At 39.2% G+C, this 22,465-nt stretch overlaps 1 protein-coding gene across 3 annotated transcripts; it reads left to right on the forward strand.

Moving 5' to 3' along the window:
* Window positions 1–4,791: 4,791 nt before the first annotated feature.
* Window positions 4,792–21,957, forward strand: LOC137266060 (E3 ubiquitin-protein ligase TRIM56-like). Of its 3 annotated transcripts, XM_067801561.1 has the most exons (7): window positions 7,647–8,766; window positions 9,479–9,723; window positions 15,160–15,207; window positions 16,608–16,643; window positions 18,348–18,383; window positions 18,752–18,780; window positions 20,800–21,957. In XM_067801561.1, the coding sequence occupies exons 1-6, from the start codon at window positions 7,653–7,655 to the stop codon at window positions 18,752–18,754; spliced, it is 1,482 nt and encodes a 493-aa protein (XP_067657662.1). In that variant the 5' UTR covers window positions 7,647–7,652; the 3' UTR covers window positions 18,755–18,780; window positions 20,800–21,957. The 3 variants fall into 3 exon arrangements, with proteins under 3 accessions (XP_067657661.1, XP_067657662.1, XP_067657660.1); XM_067801560.1 differs by lacking the exons at window positions 18,348–18,383; window positions 18,752–18,780; window positions 20,800–21,957 and adding an exon at window positions 4,792–4,900 and having other exon boundaries at window positions 7,652–8,766; window positions 16,028–16,718; XM_067801559.1 differs by lacking the exons at window positions 18,348–18,383; window positions 18,752–18,780; window positions 20,800–21,957 and having other exon boundaries at window positions 16,028–16,718.
* Window positions 21,958–22,465: the final 508 nt, after the last annotated feature.

Here is a 22,465-nt window from a genome sequence, read left to right on the forward strand (position 1 = left end):
ATATCTCCAGGCTATACGTTCATGTGTGTCATAAAATTCAATGAAGATCGTATTTGAGAATGTATCGCTCACATGTGCATGTGTGACTGCTTGTACTAGTCCACACTTAAGTTGGTTTTATAGAGCTAGCTAACCATGAATACCCCACCCATACACATTATACCGCACTCCTACCCATTAATGCCGAACTCCAGGCAGGGGCCAACAATTACCATATTTTGACGTCATTGGATATGACGTGGCCGGGGATCCAACCGCGACCTCCGGATGGGCGCTCTAACCACTGCACCACGGAGTCGGTCCCCGTTTTGTAGAACAAAAGCACGAGAATGTATATTTCACTGGCCAGTTCTTAACTTCCTAACAGACAAATGAGGATTCCGGAACAGAATGGGCAAGGGGAAAATAATACATCAGGTGGTTTGACATCAGTCCCCACATCCTGATACGACGTTCATGATATCAGTCACTGGTTTGTCTGGACCAGACTCGAATACTTTGTGTAGAGAAAATAATAATCGCTAATAAAGAGATCACTATTTCTAACACGATGTGTTTAATGTTGCACGTATTATGTAAGAAAAATAATAATAATAAGATTATTTTATATTGTTTTCGAATTTAAAAATGTGTAATAATCCCCGTATATCATTCATAAAAACACATCTGAAATCATAAATAATAATAGCTGAAAGTGTTTCCACAAAATATTTTCTATGCTTTTCATGGGGTTTTGTACGGAAGCCTATTAGGGCCACGCTCCGCTATTTTTCGGCATCTTGTATCTTGAAAATTCAACTTAGTATGTTGAAAATTCAACTTGCTATCTCGAAGATTCAACAGTATTTTGAAAATTCAACTAAGTATCTTGAAAATTCAACATCCCATCCTGAAAATTAAACTTAGCATCTTGAAAATTCAACACCCCATCTTGAAAATTAAACTTAACTTTGTTGAATATTTAAGGAAATATCTTAAAAATGCAACGCGGTTTCTTGAAGATTCAACTTACTATCTTGAAAATTCAACCTACCTTTCTTGAATATTCAAGTACGAATATTGAACATTCAACTTAGTACCTTGAAAATTCAATATAGTATCTTGAAAGTTCAAGATAATTAGAATTTAAGTGAAATGTTACATTTTCACCGAATGCATTTCAATCTTTCCTTTACATGAACTTGACAATGCACCAAAGCAGAGATAGTATCATCTCCATGTAATTTTCTTTGGGATCATCTAACGCGGAGATTCTATGCTTTCTTGCACAGTATCATGACATGACGATAAGTATAAGGACATTTAAAAGGATTTTGTCCAAATGCAAACTTCACACTAGAAAAGGCCATTATGATATCATGGAAGTGGCTTTGTTCATTTTGCAACAGTGTGACACATCCGGAAATTGTAATGGTTACAGGTGGATGCATCGTAAATGTCAGGAGAACGGACTCATAGTTTCAAAGGAAACCATTTTGATACTTATGAACTTAACTGACCTAGAAGGAGTAAGGAATCGCAAGAAACGCCGCCTTGCGCGCCGTCGTTATATTTCAGCGCTTGGCACGTGGACGGATATGTCCATTGTCATCGGTAAGTTCGCCACAGTTCCGAATTTGATTGATATGCAGCCGAGAGGGTTCGAGTGATCCTGGCATAGTCAGGTCGGTAATACTCATCATCAGTTTAGGGCCCTCGCCTCCTCTACACGCAGCTCAGACAGTGAATGGGACGTCTCCCGGGAAACACTGCCTAGACGAACCCACCAAGTACTTTTCGGAGAATATGGAGGCTCCCTAACACTGCAGCCTTCTGCATTACCCAGATTGGCTGTGCTCCCGGTGGAAAACCCTGGCACTCTCCTGATCTGCGCAAAGAGATCAGGAGGTACCAAACCAAGGGCTCCGAGAACAACTGGGAGCCTGACGACAGTGATCTTGGGATGCAAGCGAGACATTTCAAAGGCTAGGTCCGCATATTTATCATGCTTTTCCTGAATCACTTTGCTGTCAAAAGGGACAGAAAATTCAATGATATAAATAATTTCATTGGCTTTATCAAAAAGGACAATATCAGGTTTGTTGGCTGGAAGTCGTCTCAGTCTGTGTATAATTTGAAATCATCATTTTCCAGGAAGCCCTGGGCATGTTCAGGGTCGTACCATGGATGGACCTCGGGGCCAAAGCCATAGGCATGGCGGAGACGAAAATAAAAGCAGCAAGCCATGCCATCCTGTATTTTAAGATATGCTGTTTATGCCAATGAAGGGCATCCACTGACAAGGTGTTGAACAGTCTCTGTGAATTCATTGCATGAACATTTTGATTCAGAATCACATTCTGGCGTTTGAGAGTGGGAAGTGACTGATCCTGATCAGCAAACAGGAAGCCCTCAGTTTCACATTTGAGACCAGCCGACTTCATCCAAGCGAAGGAATCGGTTGAATTGCTGTTCTGTTCCACACACTGCATATACACAATGTAATGGCTTCTCAGACATCTTCTCCACAAAGGTCCGACTGTGGGCAGACTTGGTAAAGGACTTCACCTGGTTTATTCCCATCGTCGTACCATCCAGCAGTACATCACCATCAACAAAATCAACCTCAAATTTCACATTGTGTCCAACAAACTTGGCACGCTTAAAGTAGCCGTGGAATTCGTTGCTTTCATTGTGAGTCTTACACGAATTGGTACATATAAACGATTAAGAGAAGAAGGAGGTTGGTGTGCGCTGTTATCAGACATGATCAACTTGGTCAGGCTCTCAAGCCTCTGGATGTCTTGTTTTGTCCAATCAACTACGCCAAAGGAATAGGAGAGGACTCACACAGCAAAAGTATTGGTGGCTTTGACCTTGGTTCGAGCATTTAGTTCTGAGCTCCAGATTTTCTTTAAAGAAGATTTATACTCGGCCCGAAGTTTATCTTGAATCTGGGCATTCTGGAGCTTGTCTCGAACTTGCATTCCAAGATAGGTGTAGGCCTGACCTTCCAGAAGATGCTCAATAACTCCCCTTGTAACCTGACCGATCAGTCATTACTTACCTTGCCTCATTTCAAATGAAGAGTTTTACAATTGTCGAGTCCAAATGTCATGCCAATATCATTAGAAAAGGACTCGACAAGGAGAAGAAACTGTTCTTTCAAATTGGCATCTCCTTTGGCAAGGAGCTCGGTGTCATCCATGTAGAGGAGATGAGTAGGAAGTGTTGGGGATCTGTGCTGAGGAGGTCCTTGATGGTAGCCCTATTGAGCAGAAAATCCAAAGGATTCAAAGACAGACAAAAAAGCAAAGGACTAAAGGAGTCCCCCTGGACAATTCCCATTCTGACTGGAATAGATTCCGAAGTCTGCATCTGCCCTTGCGAGTACATCTCATGTTGAGTCGACCAGCAACTAATTAACACTTGAGTAAATCAATCAAGTAGTCGCCCAGGGAGGTCAATACACCAAAGAGACTTCAGAATCCACTCGTGAGGGACAGAGTCGTATGCTTTTTTCTAGTCAGTCCATCACATGGAGATGTTGCGGTGATCACATTTTCTGTACAAGACGTTGATCCCTGCACCCCCAACGTCCCTTTCTCGCCCACCTCTGCTCTCTGTCATTGGAAGAGCAGTAAGGTGACACGGGGTTTGTCAAAACGACTGTGAATAATTTGTATTGAGTATTCAAACATGTGACACAGCGGAAGTTTTTGAGATCAGTCAAGTTTCCTTTATTCAGAACCATGGAGGAACATCACCTGTGTCCACAAGAGAGTTAAACAGTGACGTAATGGTGTTTGGACACAAGGGAACAGTTTCCAGTACCGGTTTCGAATGCCATCAGGCCCTGCAGCTGTATTAGATTTTCATTTTCCCATTTGTTCTTTATATCAGTCCAAGCTTGTATTTTTGTCTTAAGGGAATTGACAATTTGGAGAAGTACCTTTTCTTTTGTTGTGTCGTACTGTAATTCTAATTTTCTCCAAATTGCCTTTTGTCGTTTTGACAAGGGATACCCTGACGATCTTAATTTCAGGCACAGTTCCATCCAGGAAATATATTTTCTAGTTTCTCTTAATTGTACTTGGAACCGGTTTTTCTTTGGTTTATTGTTCTTAGTAGTAGAAGACTTTTCTTCGGAAACCGTGTGAAGTTCCTCCAAGGTTCGAGCGGCAGCAGAGACACAGCAATTAACTTCATATAACTTCAATTCGCAAAGTTTTATAGAAATAATGTCATTTAATAAATCAATTTCATTTTGGGGAAAAGACTGGCTGGTTTGTTTGATTGGCCTCCGTTATAATCATGCCATGATAGTGTGCAAGAAAGCATAGAATCTCGGCGTTAGGTAATCCTAAAGGAAAATGCATGAAGATGATACTATCTCTGCTTTGGTCCACTGTCATCGGCAAGTTCGCACAGTTCATGTAAAGGAAAGATTGAAATGCATACGATGAATGTAGACCATTTCACTTAAATACTAATTATCTTGAACTTTCAAGATACTATGTTGAATTTTCAAGGTACTAAGTTGAGTGTTCAATATTCGTACTTGAATATTCAAGAAAGGTAGGTTGAATTTTCAAGATACTAAGGTGAACTTTCAAGATGGTCTGTTGCATTTTCAAGATACTAAGTTGAACTTTCAAGATAGTAAGTTTAATTTTCAAGATAGTAAGTTGAATTCTCAAGATACAAGATGCCGAAAAATAGCGTAGCGTGGCCCTAATAGGCTTCCGTAGTTTTGGAACTCAGATGTGAATGCTAATTTAATCTATGATGAAACAATTACCTTACACCTTTGAGTTATCTCCCTGTACAAGAAACCAGGGATGACAGCGGATCTTCTCCCTCTAAACAGGTGGCACTAAGTGCGTTTTCAAAGACAGATTCGTGGTAACGCTTAAGGAAGGTAAGTATAAAGTGTTCATGGTCATGAATATTTGTTACACACATTTGTGTTAGACATATTGTCAGTATAGACACAAGAAAACAAACACACAGAGTGGATTGCTTTGGTGTATGTGTTGGGATTACTGTGATATTCAAGTACCTTTTAATATAAGAAGAAATATCTGAATATGCCCATCAGACGATGTTACAGTTTAAAGTAGTAATGTTTTTGTAACTGTTTGATACCCATGGCCTACAAATCCTGGGACAAATCGTGAGTAGAACATGGCGGTACTCAAAACGAAACTAAGAGTTTTCTTTTGTCAAAACGTACTGGCTTGCGACCAGTTATTGCTAACAACTGACCGTAGTGTTTGCACAGATAGCTTGAGTTGCCCTGCCGTCTAGTATTTCGCACAAGACGCATCACAAAAGCGAGTGTTAAAATTAAGCTATCTGTGCAAGCGCTACAGCCAGGTATTGGCGATAACTGGTCGCTGTGTTACTACATCTAACGGTATATTCCAATTATGACTACTCCCAGTCTGACTATCCATGAACATGAACATATACACTATCCCTAAATTTAATAATGTACTGTACCTGTATACCTGATTGCTCCCAGTTTGTCTAATCTTTGAAATAAACGTACAGGTAAGACTCCGAGGACGTAGCTGTAATAATTAGAAGCCAAGTGAATAGTGCAGGTCGTTTGTTTTGAAAAGTGGATAAAATATTTCAACATACGTGCAAACATTAACTGTAGAGAGCAAAGATATTCTCAATCATTTTACCGAGCGTTATTATGTCGTGATGGAGCTCGATGGAGCTGTTTACGCTATTTACCTGAATCAAATTCGAACCACGATAAACCCACAGAAAATCACAATTTCTTTGACTGAAATTTGGGAGTTATTAAATCACTTTGCCAAATCATCCATTGTCGCATCAAGCTCGGCTGCAGTGACTTAAATAAGACAGATATAATCGACCTTTATCGGGAACATCCAAGCTTTCATGTGGTCATTATAACGTCATTCACCATCTTTTTCCATATCGGAATTATCAAAATGTAAGAACAATGGTGTATTTTTATAATCAAGGATACTATGTGAAAACTGTTTTATACGGACACGGGGCATTGAATAACTCAAGAAGTTGTAACATTCTCAACTCATTACACCAGTTCATTTCTAAAAGTAACCGCTTCCAGTGATTGTCCAATCTATATTTATACTCAGTGTAAGACAAGTTTTAAAAAACTCGATTTTCTGCAGCATTTTGTTGCTAGGCATACCCAGCCATAACAAACCTATTTATTATCCAATCATTTTTGTGTTATTTTGTCTCATTATTATTTTTTTTTACTGTCAAATTATCCCACAAATCAAATAGTTCAAATGCCCATAGTTCAAAATAAAGCACAACAACGTTTTGTTTCACAAACCATGTACTGAAAATGATATATGGTGTAACTCACTATATATGTGGATACTTGACCTATGTAATTAGCCTAACAGATATTGTATGAACCACAGCTATAATTGTTTATAAGTGTTGGTGGAACAGTCTACCTGGTGGAGGGGTGAAAGCTAGTGATGAAAAACCACTCGACTGGAACAGGTTATGTATTGGACGGGTAGTCAAACTGGGAATAGTCATAATGGGAATTAATCCGTCTAAGTAGAGAATTAATGTTTGCCATCGACAGTCAATGCAAAACGCAAAACTTTTCAAATCATGTAATTTTATTATACATATTACTTTATTGTGTATTGTAGGTGTTCGTTATATTGGATAATGAGTGGTAAATGTATGCATTAATAATTTTTTTTATATTAAAATCGGTTCACGTGGTTCACCGTTTTTCTCATACTGTCTTTCTCATAGGATGCTGGGATCAGTTTTCAATAACACGTTATCGACAGATTAACATATAATGGGAAGTATCTTTTACTTACCTGTTCGCCTGACGAATTCCACTTTATCTGTTTATCTGTTTTATCATCTTTCGATGTCTTGACAAGACAATCCAATGATCAACATTATGAGCATTGATCAACACACCTGAGGTGTGATGATATGTGTAGAAATGCCAAGCGAAATAATTTCTGTCCGTTAGAAATTAACTGATGGAACCCTGAACCCAGGTATATCTTCTATCATTATATCTTCATCTCGACTTTCACATATCGGTGTTATGTATCACACAACAGACAGTGTGTGACTGAACACTATACGACCACATATATCGAGAAGTGCTTTCCTGGAAACTGTCAGCACAATGTATTGTTATCTTACCTCACACATAAATGTCGTTTTTTATTGTCTGAGCGCTCTTCTATTAGTTTCAACGTACCCGCTTACAAGCGTGTAACATTTCAGTGTACCCCAACTAGGAATACCGTAATTCTTTGTCTCGAATAACACTAAATGACGCATGATATAAGGAAATTACCGGTGTTTGTCCCCCTTCAAGAACAGTGAACAACTTATATTACCCGATGTGTCCAAATACAGCACTCCGAAAACTAGTTCTTGCTTTAAATCAGATATACCTATGTTTTCCGTGTTTCATGTCATCAGACAGTGTGTCATATAAATGTTGTTAAAGCAGTAATATCAACATTGAACCCTGTTACAATGATAATTTACTCGTGTTATTGGAAGATATAAGTCTATAAAGATTGCAATAAGTGATATATAAATCATAACTTAAGATGGATAATGCTCACTAAGGTTTCTGAATATTCGGGGTTGTGTATTACAGAATGTCAGAACCACAAGACAATGTGGACATAGGTGCCCTTAAGGACACATTCCTGGAATGTCCTGTGTGTGTGGAACATTTCAACCAGACTGACCGACGTCCTCGTCTCCTCCACTCTTGCCTCCACGCCTTCTGTACACAGTGTCTTCAGCAGCTGCTTGCCAAGGAGGGGAAAGGGCAGATCACTTGTCCGTTATGTCGCCAAGTCCACAAGATCCCAGGAAATCCTGACACTTTGCCCGTGGATCCGGTCAGAGCAAAACTTGTAGATTTTGTGCAGATCAAAAAGGAAGGAAAAGCGCCTTGCACAGACTGCCCCGAAGGAAGTACAGCAGAGTCAAGATGCCAGGAATGTTCTGTATATCTGTGCAAGGAATGCGCATATGTACACAGGCGTCATCGGCTGACACACGACCATCCCGTCATATCCCTGAGTGGTGTGCTGGAACAGCCCCTGAACACGTTCGCCAAGGGCCACTTCTGCACACATCATCCGAAACACCAGCTGGAGTTCTATTGTGCTAGTGATGAAACGCTGTGTTGCCTTTCCTGCACAGTTGTGGAACATAAAGGCCACGACTTCCAGAAACTAGATGAAGCAGCTGAGAGACGACAAAGGGAATTGGAAGCATCGATGAGGGCAGTCAACACAAATGCGCAACAACTGCGTCAGAGGCGACTGTCAGAAGAAAGACGTCAAACTGCTATCGCACAGGCCCAGGTAAAAGCCAAATCTGATGTGAACGCACACTTTGCAAAGTTGACAAATATACTCAATGAAAGAGAATCACATCTAGTAGGGGACATCGACGAAAGAAGTAGCAGAATGTTGTCTCTCTCTGAGAAAGAAGTAGAAGCGATAGACCAAACTCTTGCAGTAACGGAGTCAACTGAAACGTACTTCACACAAGCCAAAGAAAAGGCTGATGTTGTGGAAATTCTTCAGATGTATCCTGCCATCAAGAGAAGTTTGGATGCAGCAGCCGATGGGCCAGGGCAAGGTGGCTTAACGGCACCAGAAATTGTGGTGACATTTATTCCCACAAATGGAAATGTTGTCGAAAAATTGGGATCAGAAGTAGGCTGCGTGAGCGAGTCTACTGACACTCAGAACGGTAGGCGCATATATCTTTCCTGGGACTAACTATTTGTTTATGTCAGTGGTTTCAATACGTCTCGAGCCGTGAAGGTCTGGTGTAGAATAGGCCTTCAGCAAACCCATGCTTGCCATAAAGAGGTCACTCTGCTTGTGAAAGAGGCGACTGTTGAGATGGTCAGGCTCGCTGACTTGGTTGGCTCATGTCATCGGTTCCCGATTGCGCAGATCGATGATCATGCTGTTGATCAATGAATTGTCTGGTCTAGATTCGATTGTTTACAGACCGTCGTCATATAGCTGGAATATTGCCGAGTGCGGCGTAAAACTAAACTCACTCACTTCAGTACTTCTCCACAACTGTTACATGATACTGTTATATAACACACACTTTTGAAACCCAAGTAACCATGTGGTATATATGCGTGTCGATGATTATTATTATAATGTTTTATGATGATCCTGAAAACAGAAGACGGGGGCTGAATTCTTAGACCATGTCTCACCCAAACACGTGTAAACATCGTGCTTGACGCTGCCTTGTCCTGACAAGATAAAGAAAAGACTCGTGTGCACCTAATCTGTAAGCAGTGTTGGCAGTTGTATTCATTTACGTCGCAGTGTAAGTGCAATGACCTTGAAAGCGACGTTAAGCCAACTTTGCTTTGTCTTCTCTTGTGGTGATATGAACTTTTCATTTTACATCATGCTAATTACTGTTTTTTTTACAGAAAATGATCAACTTCTACAGTGTTTAGATGAAGTGTTTGATGCTGCTTTGAAATACAAGACTAAGAAGAAACTTATTGATCATTTTGAAAAGAAGTCTTACTCCAATGAAAGAGAAACGTGCGCTATCTGTGAGAATTATATCGTAGATGCAAAAGGGATATGGTGCGGACACCGTTTCTGTAAGATCTGCATTGACCAGGTGCTCAGTAAGCAAACAAATTGCCCAGTGTGTAACACAAACGGTGTAAGTATAACTGAATATGAACTAAATATGATTTTGGTGACCTTAACCTTATTTAAGGTCACCACGACTCCTTGTCCACTTTTCCAGCTCTTGTTAACGCGTTATCTCATGAACTGTCATACCCAATATCTTCAAATTCGGTGACAGCCTACATTGACTAATGACACAGCCACCAGTTGATTGTGGTGACCTTGACCTTATTTGAAAGGGCACCAAGACCCTCTGACCACTTTTCCAACTCTTGGTAACGCGATATCTTATGAACTGTTGTGCCCAGTGTCTTCAAAGAAGACAGGCTACAGTGGGAGACTGCGCAGTCACCAGTCAGTTTGGACGATATTGACCCTATTTTCAAGGTCACTTCGACTCTTTGACCACTCTTCAAGCTCTTGTTAACCTGATGTCTCATGCACTGTTTACCCAATGTCTTAGAATTTGTTGACAGCCTACATTGAGGGATTACACAGGCCCCATTTGATTGTGGTGACCTTGTCCTTATTTTCAAGGTCACCACGACCCTCTGGCCACTTGTCCAACTCTTGTTAACGTGATATCTCACGAACTGTTATACCCAGTGTCTTCATATTTAGTGACAGTCTACATTTTGGGATTATGCAGATACGACTTTATTTGAGTGACCTTGACCTTATTTTCAAGGTCACCATGACTCTTTATCCACGCTTCAAACTCTTATGAACGCGATTTCTCAAGAACTTGTGTTCACAACGTGTTCAGATTTGGTGACAGACTATACATTGGGGGATTACACACACACCAGTTTGGTGATCTTGACCTTATCTTCAAGGTCACCTCGACTCTTTGACCGCTCTTCAAGCTCTTGTTAACCTTATCTTTCATGCTTCTTGGGTGTGACCAGTAAGTAAAAAGTAGTAAATATGTTTTATATATTACAATCTTCTTTAACGACGGGAGACATTAGTGGTAAACGCTTGTTTCTGTTTCAAACTTAATATGTCCGATAGGAATGTAAGAAATTAATAGTCAAGAATGGATTAGGCGTCATACATTTATCAAAACGTGGACACAATTCGTGCAAATTCTGCATGCCATGGTGTAATTAAATGTCATTTTATCATTCGAAAACGTAACGCATGACCTTTTCTGGAATATTCCATATTTATCTTCATGAAACGACCCCTATGCAATGTAGAATAAAATGTCATTTGGGTTTAACAGAATTTAATCCAGTATTTTGCTGTCCAACCGTTCTCACTAACTCACCTCCTCCATAACAAAAAATCGTTAATGATTCACAGTGATTTCCCTCGTCCTATACGCATATAAATTAACAATGGACAATTAATTGGCGGGTCCACAAGGGCTGCGTTGGGGAAAGCACGCAACCCTGTCGGACACCGTATTGTATACTGAACGGACTAGTGAGAAAACCACTGATATCCGCTTGATTGATTGTCTTATCATGCATTGATTTATTAGCTTCGTAGAATTTACCATTTGTCACTAAGCGTTGCACCTTATACCACAAACAATCCCTATCCACTTTGTCTGAAGCTTTCATGGCGTCGATGTTGCAAACAAACGTGGATTGTTTCGCAATCTTTCTGTTACTAACTACTGAATACAAAACAGAAATGATCGTAAGTTCCCTTATTTCTCCTAAAACCATTTTGGTCATCATGTAATATGTTATTATCCACCATCCACGAGAAAGACGGAACTTCAAAATGACACTGTAAAGTTTACACGGCACGATGCTGAGCAAAATGCCCCGATATGTTAAGGGGTCACGTAGGTCAGTGTTCGGTTTCCTGGTGGGGAATATGATGTTATTTTGCCAAATTTCAGGACATGTGTTGTTATTAAAGCAATAAGTGAAAAATTTAAACAATATACCTATGCATGAAGTTTTTTCTACCTTATACCACCTTAACAAAGTCAATTGAGGTGTCAACCGAATCAAAACTACAGCAGTACCATATATTTTGACACAATTTAGCACAATTTCAAGTTGAAAGATGCAGAATCTGCATAGTCCATTAGTGTACGTTCGTTGTTATAGAGGCGTTGCTTCAGGTTCTGGAGGGTCTCCTCCAACTTCACATACTTCTTCTTCTTTGAGGGTGGTTTCCCTCCAGCCTGGTACTGCTGTAGTTTTGATTCAGTTGACACCTCAATTGACTTTGTGAAGGCCTCAAATATGTTGGGATGGGCCTTCTTCACAATCTTGTTAAGACGACTATGATTACCTTCAAGATGATTGTTGGTTCGTGGTCCCGTGGTGTCGTGGTGGTTCCACTGGTGGGTATGGGCATCCCCTCCATCCACTGGCTGGTCACATAGTCTGCAAGGCTGGTGCATCAGGCATCATCGGGCTTGTTGGCACTTTTATTTTGAATAAAGCTCAGAGTTAATCCTGATAACTATTTCTGATTGAACACTGTTCAGCTAATTAGCTAATTAGGGCATCTCATAGTTATGCCCCTAAACAAACACCGATCAGTTAAAAAAAACAGATTGGTGAACATCAAAGGAATAAAAAATGTCTGCTTCGTGTGCAGACACCGAATTAATCAAACTATAGACTGCGAAGCAAGCTTAAGCACCCCGTCAATTTGTTGTTACTACTCAGACCCACTTGTTTAGTGGCCTTATCACCAGTGTTATTTGCTATGAAGATGTCATACTGGTAAGACTTTAATCCAGTATTTTGCTGACAAGCCTCGATAGGACTGAAAGACTGTCCATAGCTTCATTGAACTGCTCTTATTCACTCACCTCCTCCATAAAAATGTTTCGTATTTCACATTTGCATTGCGGTATACTAATCACCATCGTTTGCCGAATAGCCAACTACAAGACGCATACATGAACATGTGTTTTCAATATACAAAAATAACGATGCCTATTTATATTTGAAGTAAACAAAGGCTACGGGAGGTTGTGATACGGCTTATATGGAATCTAATAACTTGTTGTTGGTTACCTAATTGTCCTCACACTGTAATGAAATACAGAATGGCAAGTTTACGATTGTGTTACAGAAAGCGTTTCGCTCTAATCGGACAAGCCCGCACAAAACAGCTCTGTTTGTGTTGGAACCAAATACGACCTTCCGTTTGTTTTAATTGTTCCGTTGGTACCCACCAGGGAGCATTTAAGCCCACAGATGTTAACCATATTTCCAAATAACTCATGTAAGAAAATTGAGAAAACGGAATTTTCTCAAATCGATTGTCTGGTAACTTGTGCACACTAAATGGAATAAGACAAAAATCCTTGCCTTTTTAAATTATGCCCCCCTGTGCCGATATGAGAAATGATTTTGTAATTGTATCCCTGTCACAGGCAAACCGTAGCGCAAATGAAGTTGAACAACGTAGAGAATATGACCAGTCTTCTTATATGCGAGCGAAGCGAGTAAAGGTTGACAACGCACTTCCCTCGCTTCGGCTCAAAAAATGTTATTCATGTCAAAATAAAATATCGCTACCATCAAAGATACACTCCCATTTCCTCACTAGGTTGTGCTCTCAGATTTCCAACCCCATATTTAATAATTACTCACTTGAAATAGGTTTTATTCAACATTTTAAACGCAACTCGTGGTATATCAGACCGTCCTTCGCCTCTATTACCCCTGCCAGCTTCCGGTTCAACGCAGTGAAGTTCAACACACCCGTTCTTGCTTAATGTGTCAAAGAAGGGTTTGAAAAGTACTCCACTGTATCGGTATATATTTTCCTTTATATTCCGTATGTATCTTCATTAATCGGATACTATAACAAAACGGAAATCACTTTAGTGATTGAAATTAAAGATGCGCAGAGAACCTTCATTAAGCTGTTGACTTTGTCATGGTGAGTGAAAACAGAAGCGACAACCAAGTTAGTGAGTGAGTAAGGCATAACGCTGAGGTAAATGGGTAAGTGAGAAGACCCTGTTCACTCCGCTTGACCCGGGTTCAAGCTTAACATGTCCGACAGGGGTGAGAAAGTAATACTAAACAAACGATTTGGAGTCACGCATTTATACAAAGTGGGCACAGTTTGGCAAAGTACATGGCATTGTGTGAATACAAATAAATTTCATCCATGATAGGATTGAAATTTTGTCCATGGCTTCATTGAACCGTTCTCACTCACCTTCACCATTAAAAGTCTTTTTGTCTGGCATTCACATTTGTATGATGATTTAACGATCACCATCTGTCCATGTACAACCTGTAAGTCTCACGAGGCTCTGCTTCCGATACTAAGCTTATTGCGATATGCGAGACGGGGCCCAGCTTACTTCCTGTACTAGATTTCCGACGACAAACGTATATTCAAGAAACAGTTCTGCTTCTAAACTGCGCCATCGCCAGACATGCATGGGTTCCTGCAAGTATTATCGGTTCCTTACTGTCAACTGACAACCATGAGACCATTCGAAAGATGTGAAACGTTGTTGGTCACCGGTTGTACTGAGGTCAAGCAAGAGTTCCGTGACCCCCTTCCTGAACGATGAAACTAATCTTTCGTATTTTTTGTTGAAGACAACCTAGGCTTTACCAGATTGTGATATGTTGTGTATTAGACATATGACTTGCTGTTGGCTGTTTAATTGTAATACTTAATGACAAGTTTTAAAACGTTGCCTCCACTACTGATGCTGAAAACAAAATGCTAAGGCACGTTATATAATACTATTGCTGCAGTGTATTCTCGTTTAGCATCAGTGTTAAGCGGCCTTCACGCGTCAAACTAAAGTTTGACAACACATGTTGAAATTTTAAATGTTGTCAGACTCGCGCTTTCACATGTCAAACACATGTTGTCAAACTTTCAGGTCGTTTGAGCGCCATGTCTCCATCCGTGCGCTGTTCGTTAATAGCGATTGGTTGTTTCTGAAGAACACGGGTTTGTCAATACTTCACACGCCAAACTCGAGTTTGAAAATACCAAACGTTCGATGGAGTAGTTTGTGAGAGTAGGGACAGCTCCTGTTTCGTGACAAGAGTTTGACAACTCTGAGATTGGTGTTGGTGACGAGTTGTTGGAATGTTCACAGTTTCAAACTCGAGATCGACAACATGTGTTGTCAAAGTTTAGATTGTCGTGTGAAGGCGTCATTAGGTCCAAATGTGCACTTGGGTGGTTCTGTTAGTATTGGCCAGGGTAGCATTTAAGCTCACAGATGTTAATCATATTTAAGTCTACAAATGTTTCTTGTTTTTTATAAGCTTTATGAGAAAATAGGAAAAGAAGGTGAAGAACACAAATATTTGCTGATGTTATTTCTACTGTTTCTGATACTGATAAATTACTCCAAAAGAAGGTAAATGTTTATGAAAACATTTGTATTGATAAGTCAGCAAACGTGCCGAGGGGTTGTGATATTCATTGTGTAAGATACAGGTTCTCGAAGTCTATAAATATTATAACACATAATGATATGTATGAGATTGTGTTGCAGGTCCATGTGAACTACTATGAAGAGTGCTGTGAAGAGTACGATGGGCAGGTAGGTTTTATAGTACTATTGCTTCAATGTTTCCTCAATTAACGACATGTCTTAAGTAGAGTTGCTCCTTTCACATTCGCTCCAAAATATGCTAGATGATGTAAAAGCATGCATATGTACAGGTGTATAAGTTAGCTGGTTGTAATTTAATAACGCACTCGACACTATTCCAAGCCAGACAGATCATGTTTCTTGACAAGAGTTTGGCAGCTGGTGGCGAGTTGTTGGAATGTCCACGCTTTCAAACTCGAGATTGACAACATATGTTATCAAAGTTTAGATTGAAGGCGTCTTTAGATCCGAATGTGCTCTTAGGAGGTTCTGTTAGTATTGGCCAGGGTAGCATTTAAGTCCACAAATGTTTCTCATATTTTTATAAGCTTAGTGAGAAAATGGGAAAAGAAGGTGAAGAAGTTTTTCTGACAAAACCCGTTAACACAAATATTTGCTGATGTTATTTCTGCTGTTTCTGATACTGATAAATTACTCCAAAAGAGTGGGTGAGTGAGTGAGTTTGGTTTAACGCCGCTTTTTAGCAATATTCCAGCGATATCACGGCGGGGGACACAAGAAAATGGGCTTCACACATTGTACCCATATGGGGAATCGAACCCGGGTTTTCGGCGTGACGAGCGAACGCTTTAACCATTAGGCTACCCCACCGCCCCTACTCCAAAAGAAGGTAAATGTTCTTGAAAACGTTTGTAATGGTAAGTCAACAAACGCACTATGGGGATGTGATATTCAGTGTGTAAGATACAGGTTCCCGAAGTCGCTAGTTATTATAACACATAATGATATGTATGAGATTGTGTTGCAGCACCAAAACGACTACTGTGAAGAGTACGATGGGCAGGTAGGTTTTATAGTACCATTGCTTCAATGTTTCCTCAACTAACGACATGTACATGTCTATAAGTGGACAACCACCATAGAGCTGAACTATTGCCGAGTGCGACGTAAATCTAAACTCTGGGAAAAGAAGGTGAAGAAGTTTTTCTGACAAAACCCGTTAACACAAATATTTGCTGATGTTATTTCTGCTGTTTCTGATACTGATAAATTACTCCAAAAGAGTGGGTGAGTGAGTGAGTTTGGTTTAACGCCGCTTTTTAGCAATATTCCAGCGATATCACGGCGGGGGACACAAGAAAATGGGCTTCACACATTGTACCCATATGGGGAATCGAACCCGGGTTTTCGGCGTGACGAGCGAACGCTTTAACCATTAGGCTACCCCACCGCCCCTACTCCAAAAGAAGGTAAATGTTCTTGAAAACGTTTGTAATGGTAAGTCAACAAACGCACTATGGGGATGTGATATTCAGTGTGTAAGATACAGGTTCCCGAAGTCGCTAGTTATTATAACACATAATGATATGTATGAGATTGTGTTGCAGCACCAAAACGACTACTGTGAAGAGTACGATGGGCAGGTAGGTTTTATAGTACCATTGCTTCAATGTTTCCTCAACTAACGACATGTACATGTCTATAAGTGGACAACCACCATAGAGCTGAACTATTGCCGAGTGCGACGTAAATCTAAACTCTGGGAAAAGAAGGTGAAGAAGCTTTTCTGACAAAACCCGTTAACACAAATATTTGCTGATGTTATTTCTGCTGTTTCTGATACTGATAAATTACTCCAAAAGAGTGGGTGAGTGAGTGAGTTTGGTTTAACGCCGCTTTTTAGCAATATTCCAGCGATATCACGGCGGGGGACACAAGAAAATGGGCTTCACACATTGTACCCATATGGGGAATCGAACCCGGGTTTTCGGCGTGACGAGCGAACGCTTTAACCATTAGGCTACCCCACCGCCCCTACTCCAAAAGAAGGTAAATGTTCTTGAAAACGTTTGTAATGGTAAGTCAACAAACGCACTATGGGGATGTGATATTCAGTGTGTAAGATACAGGTTCCCGAAGTCGCTAGTTATTATAACACATAATGATATGTATGAGATTGTGTTGCAGCACCAAAACGACTACTGTGAAGAGTACGATGGGCAGGTAGGTTTTATAGTACCATTGCTTCAATGTTTCCTCAACTAACGACATGTACATGTCTATAAGTGGACAACCACCATAGAGCTGAACTATTGCCGAGTGCGACGTAAATCTAAACTCTGGGAAAAGAAGGTGAAGAAGTTTTTCTGACAAAACCCGTTAACACAAATATTTGCTGATGTTATTTCTGCTGTTTCTGATACTGATAAATTACTCCAAAAGAGTGGGTGAGTGAGTGAGTTTGGTTTAACGCCGCTTTTTAGCAATATTCCAGCGATATCACGGCGGGGGACACAAGAAAATGGGCTTCACACATTGTACCCATATGGGGAATCGAACCCGGGTTTTCGGCGTGACGAGCGAACGCTTTAACCATTAGGCTACCCCACCGCCCCTACTCCAAAAGAAGGTAAATGTTCTTGAAAACGTTTGTAATGGTAAGTCAACAAACGCACTATGGGGATGTGATATTCAGTGTGTAAGATACAGGTTCCCGAAGTCGCTAGTTATTATAACACATAATGATATGTATGAGATTGTGTTGCAGCACCAAAACGACTACTGTGAAGAGTACGATGGGCAGGTAGGTTTTATAGTACCATTGCTTCAATGTTTCCTCAACTAACGACATGTACATGTCTATAAGTGGACAACCACCATAGAGCTGAACTATTGCCGAGTGCGACGTAAATCTAAACTCTGGGAAAAGAAGGTGAAGAAGTTTTTCTGACAAAACCCGTTAACACAAATATTTGCTGATGTTATTTCTGCTGTTTCTGATACTGATAAATTACTCCAAAAGAGTGGGTGAGTGAGTGAGTTTGGTTTAACGCCGCTTTTTAGCAATATTCCAGCGATATCACGGCGGGGGACACAAGAAAATGGGCTTCACACATTGTACCCATATGGGGAATCGAACCCGGGTTTTCGGCGTGACGAGCGAACGCTTTAACCATTAGGCTACCCCACCGCCCCTACTCCAAAAGAAGGTAAATGTTCTTGAAAACGTTTGTAATGGTAAGTCAACAAACGCACTATGGGGATGTGATATTCAGTGTGTAAGATACAGGTTCCCGAAGTCGCTAGTTATTATAACACATAATGATATGTATGAGATTGTGTTGCAGCACCAAAACGACTACTGTGAAGAGTACGATGGGCAGGTAGGTTTTATAGTACCATTGCTTCAATGTTTCCTCAACTAACGACATGTACATGTCTATAAGTGGACAACCACCATAGAGCTGAACTATTGCCGAGTGCGACGTAAATCTAAACTCACTCACTCACCGCAGAATGTGAAAACCTTTCTGAAATGTCAATCTCACACTTTTCGGTGAATCCTAGCTTAAACAATATTAATTATGAATGTGTACGTTTTTTCACCATCGTTATTTCCACAGTGTAATATATGTAGAATAGATTCACTTCATATAATGAATATATATGTTTTGCATACTTTATCTCCGTGTATCCAATAGTGGTAGTAGTGATTATATACACTTACGATATGTTTTCTGGGTACTTTCAGTAAAACAATTGTGGAAGGATAACCAGAAGGTAAAGAACTGGCTGCTACTACATATAGAATAAGCATTATATTTTATAATTTCATAGTATTTTGATATCTACTTGATACTTGCTTTGTGTGTATATATTACCTGTTTATATATATTAAAAAGTATTATATTCACCTTCCAAAGAAGGGATCGTTTCTGATATTTTTTGTGTATGGATTTTACTCGTCTCACAACAAGACATATTGCACTGACAAAATATTATTTTCCCGTTTATAACCAAGCAAAGATGTTTTCTGATGTAAAATCAAACTCCCCATATTGCACTGAAAAAATATTATTTTCCCGTTTATGGCCAAGTAAAGATGTTTTCTGATGTAAAATCAAACTCCCAAACTCTCCCAAATCGTTTTAGTATGACAACGATTACAGAAGAGATAGATAATTGCTTCAAATTCTTTTGAAAAGAATATAGAAACAGGAGTATCTTTTAGACTCATTTTGTTTAGGAAAATATTTATGAGGATAATATCGTATACTTTCTTCATCTGAAACCATTTCAAATTTTATACATCGATTTGTTATCATAAATAAAATTGTTAACATTGCGTTGTCACCCACATTTTTATGAACATATGATTTACTGAAATTTGGTCTAATTAAAAAAAGATAAAAAATTTGGTTATATTGCATGGTAAAATTAAGGTGTATCGGAGTGAATCATTTGTCTTCTCATTAAGCAGGCAATTATGGAAGATTAGATCAATGGTTTTACACCGTTTTTAGCAATAGTAGTAATTCCAGCAATGTCAACAGAAATGGGCTTCACACACTGTACGCATGTGGGAATTCAAACCCGGGTCTCTGGCGTGACGGGCGAACGCCTCAACCCCTAACGTGACCTGGGATATTATTTACAGAATTTCATCCCTGTTTTAAGTTTCATTATGTCCATATATTTAATGGTAAATGATAATGACTACTGGAAGCATACACCATCAATAGGAGCCGCGAAATGCCATTACTTCAGAGACATATATATAGATAGATTGATCTCGATTTGATGTGACATTTCAAGTTACTTATAACACTTGATATAATACTGTACAATGCAATGCACGTACTTTAGTTGGCTCTAATGTAGTAGAAAAAACGGGCTCCTTAGAAAACACGCTTTAACTTGTTAACTTGATCCCGACTAAATTAGTAATTACTATGATATCTTCAGATATTTGTTTTGACTTGTTTTTGTGTAGTTCTTAATATGTTCCTCTATAGTATATTCATTAGATCATAGTTAAAGTGTATACCTGCATTGTACTAATTAGTCATAAATTTGTCGCGTTACCTATGTTAAGCACATACTAGTAGTGAAACCAAATTCATTGGTTTAACAAGACATTTGAGTTTAATGTCTTACACATGCATCTTTTCTAATAAATATCATCCCCGTACGTAACTGAGAAGGCTTTCTTATGCAAGGTTTAGTGTGTTGTTTCCACATATTCCTGATCAGCTAACCAAAGTCTGCTGTAGTAAGGTATACAATTTTCAACTAATGCTTTCCTTTTGCACTAACTGTGATATAATGCCTGTATCCATAATATTGTATGTGCATATTGCATAGCAAATACATCTCTTGAATGTTATTGTAATACAATATCATGGATATAGACATAACATGTGCATATTGCATAGCAAATACATTTGTTGATTGTGCATTGTGGGAAATTTAGCATGTACCCGTGAAATTATTTATCATTCATTCATTTATAATTTCAGTTTGCACTTGGATTATAATTTTGTTCAGAAAAGTGACTTGAATTGCGGTATTGTTTTTAAGAAAATACATATGTAATATTATTTATGTCAATAATATTCTTTTCAAGTGTATTGGTACAGTGTATTGTTACCTTGCACACATGACTGATTTCCTTTGGTTGCTTTTTAATTATAAATAGAAAAAATATATTAAAATGATATGCTTACGTTGCTTTGTGTATTCAATGAAGAATCGCCATTGACAATACTTGATTTACCGATACTTTCCTTTTTGTTTTAGCTATTACTCCATCACATGATGTTGATTGGATCATTTGATTGTCCCCATGACTGTATATACCTGTACACTGAAGTGGTTAGCATTTTGACTACCTTTGTTAGTCTTAAGGATAATGTGGTGAAGAGTACCATAAGGGTGGGAATGACTAAAATTATCTGTAATCGGAAATATCGTTAAAGATTGTTAATAATTACCGCTACAACAATTATCACAATATATATAATTATAAAAATTATCGATATAACAATTCTGTCATCGAAAATGTTGTACATTAACTATTGTGATAGAAGCCGTTTTGTTTTCTTACACAGTGTACAAATTTAGAACTTTATTCGCGCTCTGCTTAAAAATTATGTTCTGTTTTGTTAATATTCCATACAAAACATGTAACTACTCACCTGTGATGTGAAATGCATTCATTTCTTTCAGATATGTTATGGTACTTTAGCTACAAGTTACGTATCCGATATTTTTAGATAATCGATCTCTGTGACATGTATCGATACCAGCCCGCAAGAGAACGCCCATTTTCCATTTAGAGATTTAGAGTCTATGTTTAAGATGGGGTCCAAATAATTCCTCATACGTACATTTACCACACATACATTTCAACACTCGGACAATTCCCAACACATTAAATAGTATAAATAACAACAAAAGTGATACTGACTTTTTATCAATTATTTGTTCATTCTTTCACATTCTCCACAACTCAACAACACAAATCATAAAAGACTAAAGTGTGTTGAATTGACTGTGTGGGGAATTGTCACCCGGGTGATGAGGAATTATCTGATGGGGAATTGTCATGTGTGGGATTGTCTGATGGAGCATTGTCATGTGTGGGATTGTCTGATGGAGCATTGTCATGTGTGGGATTGTCAGAATTGCTATTGACGTTATTGTGATTCTGAGGAGTTGTTTTTTTGTCGGGACAATTCTATCTTAATAACGCTCCTTATATTCTATTACACTGGATCTTTATACGTACCGACATACTGATGTATACAGTTTACAGTTTGCGTTTCTTTGTAATTCTGAATACTGCTTTTAAGCATGAAGCATTTTTTATTTCTTAATCTTCTTATATCTTTACAGTTACTTTGGCTTGGGATTGGACGTTTGTTGAATAAAATATGTATTCCTTTTTTCTGTCAATGTGTTTTAGATGTGTCACTGCGTTCTACAAAATTAACTGAGCGGTTACGAAGCCAAGTGCTTAAAAGAATGTTTTTCTGTAGTGCTTGTGTCAACTGAGCTAGGTGTGGTGGCTTTTTCTTTCTCACAAGAATCTTATAATTTACGTTTGGGCGTAGGTCTGGAGACCTTGGGAACCAGGATAGTGCTTGGATGTTGTGGCTATTGTCAGCGTTGAAAAATGACAATTGGCGTTCATTTGTTGCATAATGTATCATGATAATGCAGATTTCATCTGTGTGACCATGTGAAATGGGCTTCCCATGAAGGGAATCGAACCCGGGCCTTCAGCATGACGAGCAGACTCTTTGACCATTAGGCTATCCCACCGTTCTTTGAAACATGACGAGATGGGGTATATACACAATAACAAAAGAAAACGCAAGGTAATAAACAGAACTAGCAAGGCAGTAGGTTGATTAAGGCCAGCGAATTAACAAAAGGGTAAATAGGCGGAAGCCAGAGATGT

Source organism: Haliotis asinina, chromosome 15, assembly GCF_037392515.1.
Source record: "Haliotis asinina isolate JCU_RB_2024 chromosome 15, JCU_Hal_asi_v2, whole genome shotgun sequence".
In the NCBI taxonomy this organism is placed as follows: domain Eukaryota; kingdom Metazoa; phylum Mollusca; class Gastropoda; order Lepetellida; family Haliotidae; genus Haliotis; species Haliotis asinina.

Excerpts from the sequence above, each read along its gene's own strand:
- LOC137266060 (XM_067801560.1), top strand. The coding sequence starts at position 7,653 with ATGTCAGAACCACAAGACAATGTGGACATAGGTGCCCTTAAGGACACA. Across the intron at positions 8,767-9,478 it reads GTCTACTGACACTCAGAACG|AAAATGATCAACTTCTACAG; the intron begins GTAGGCGCATAT and ends TTTTTTTTACAG. Across the intron at positions 15,208-16,027 it reads GTGAAGAGTACGATGGGCAG|CACCAAAACGACTACTGTGA; the intron begins GTAGGTTTTATA and ends ATTGTGTTGCAG.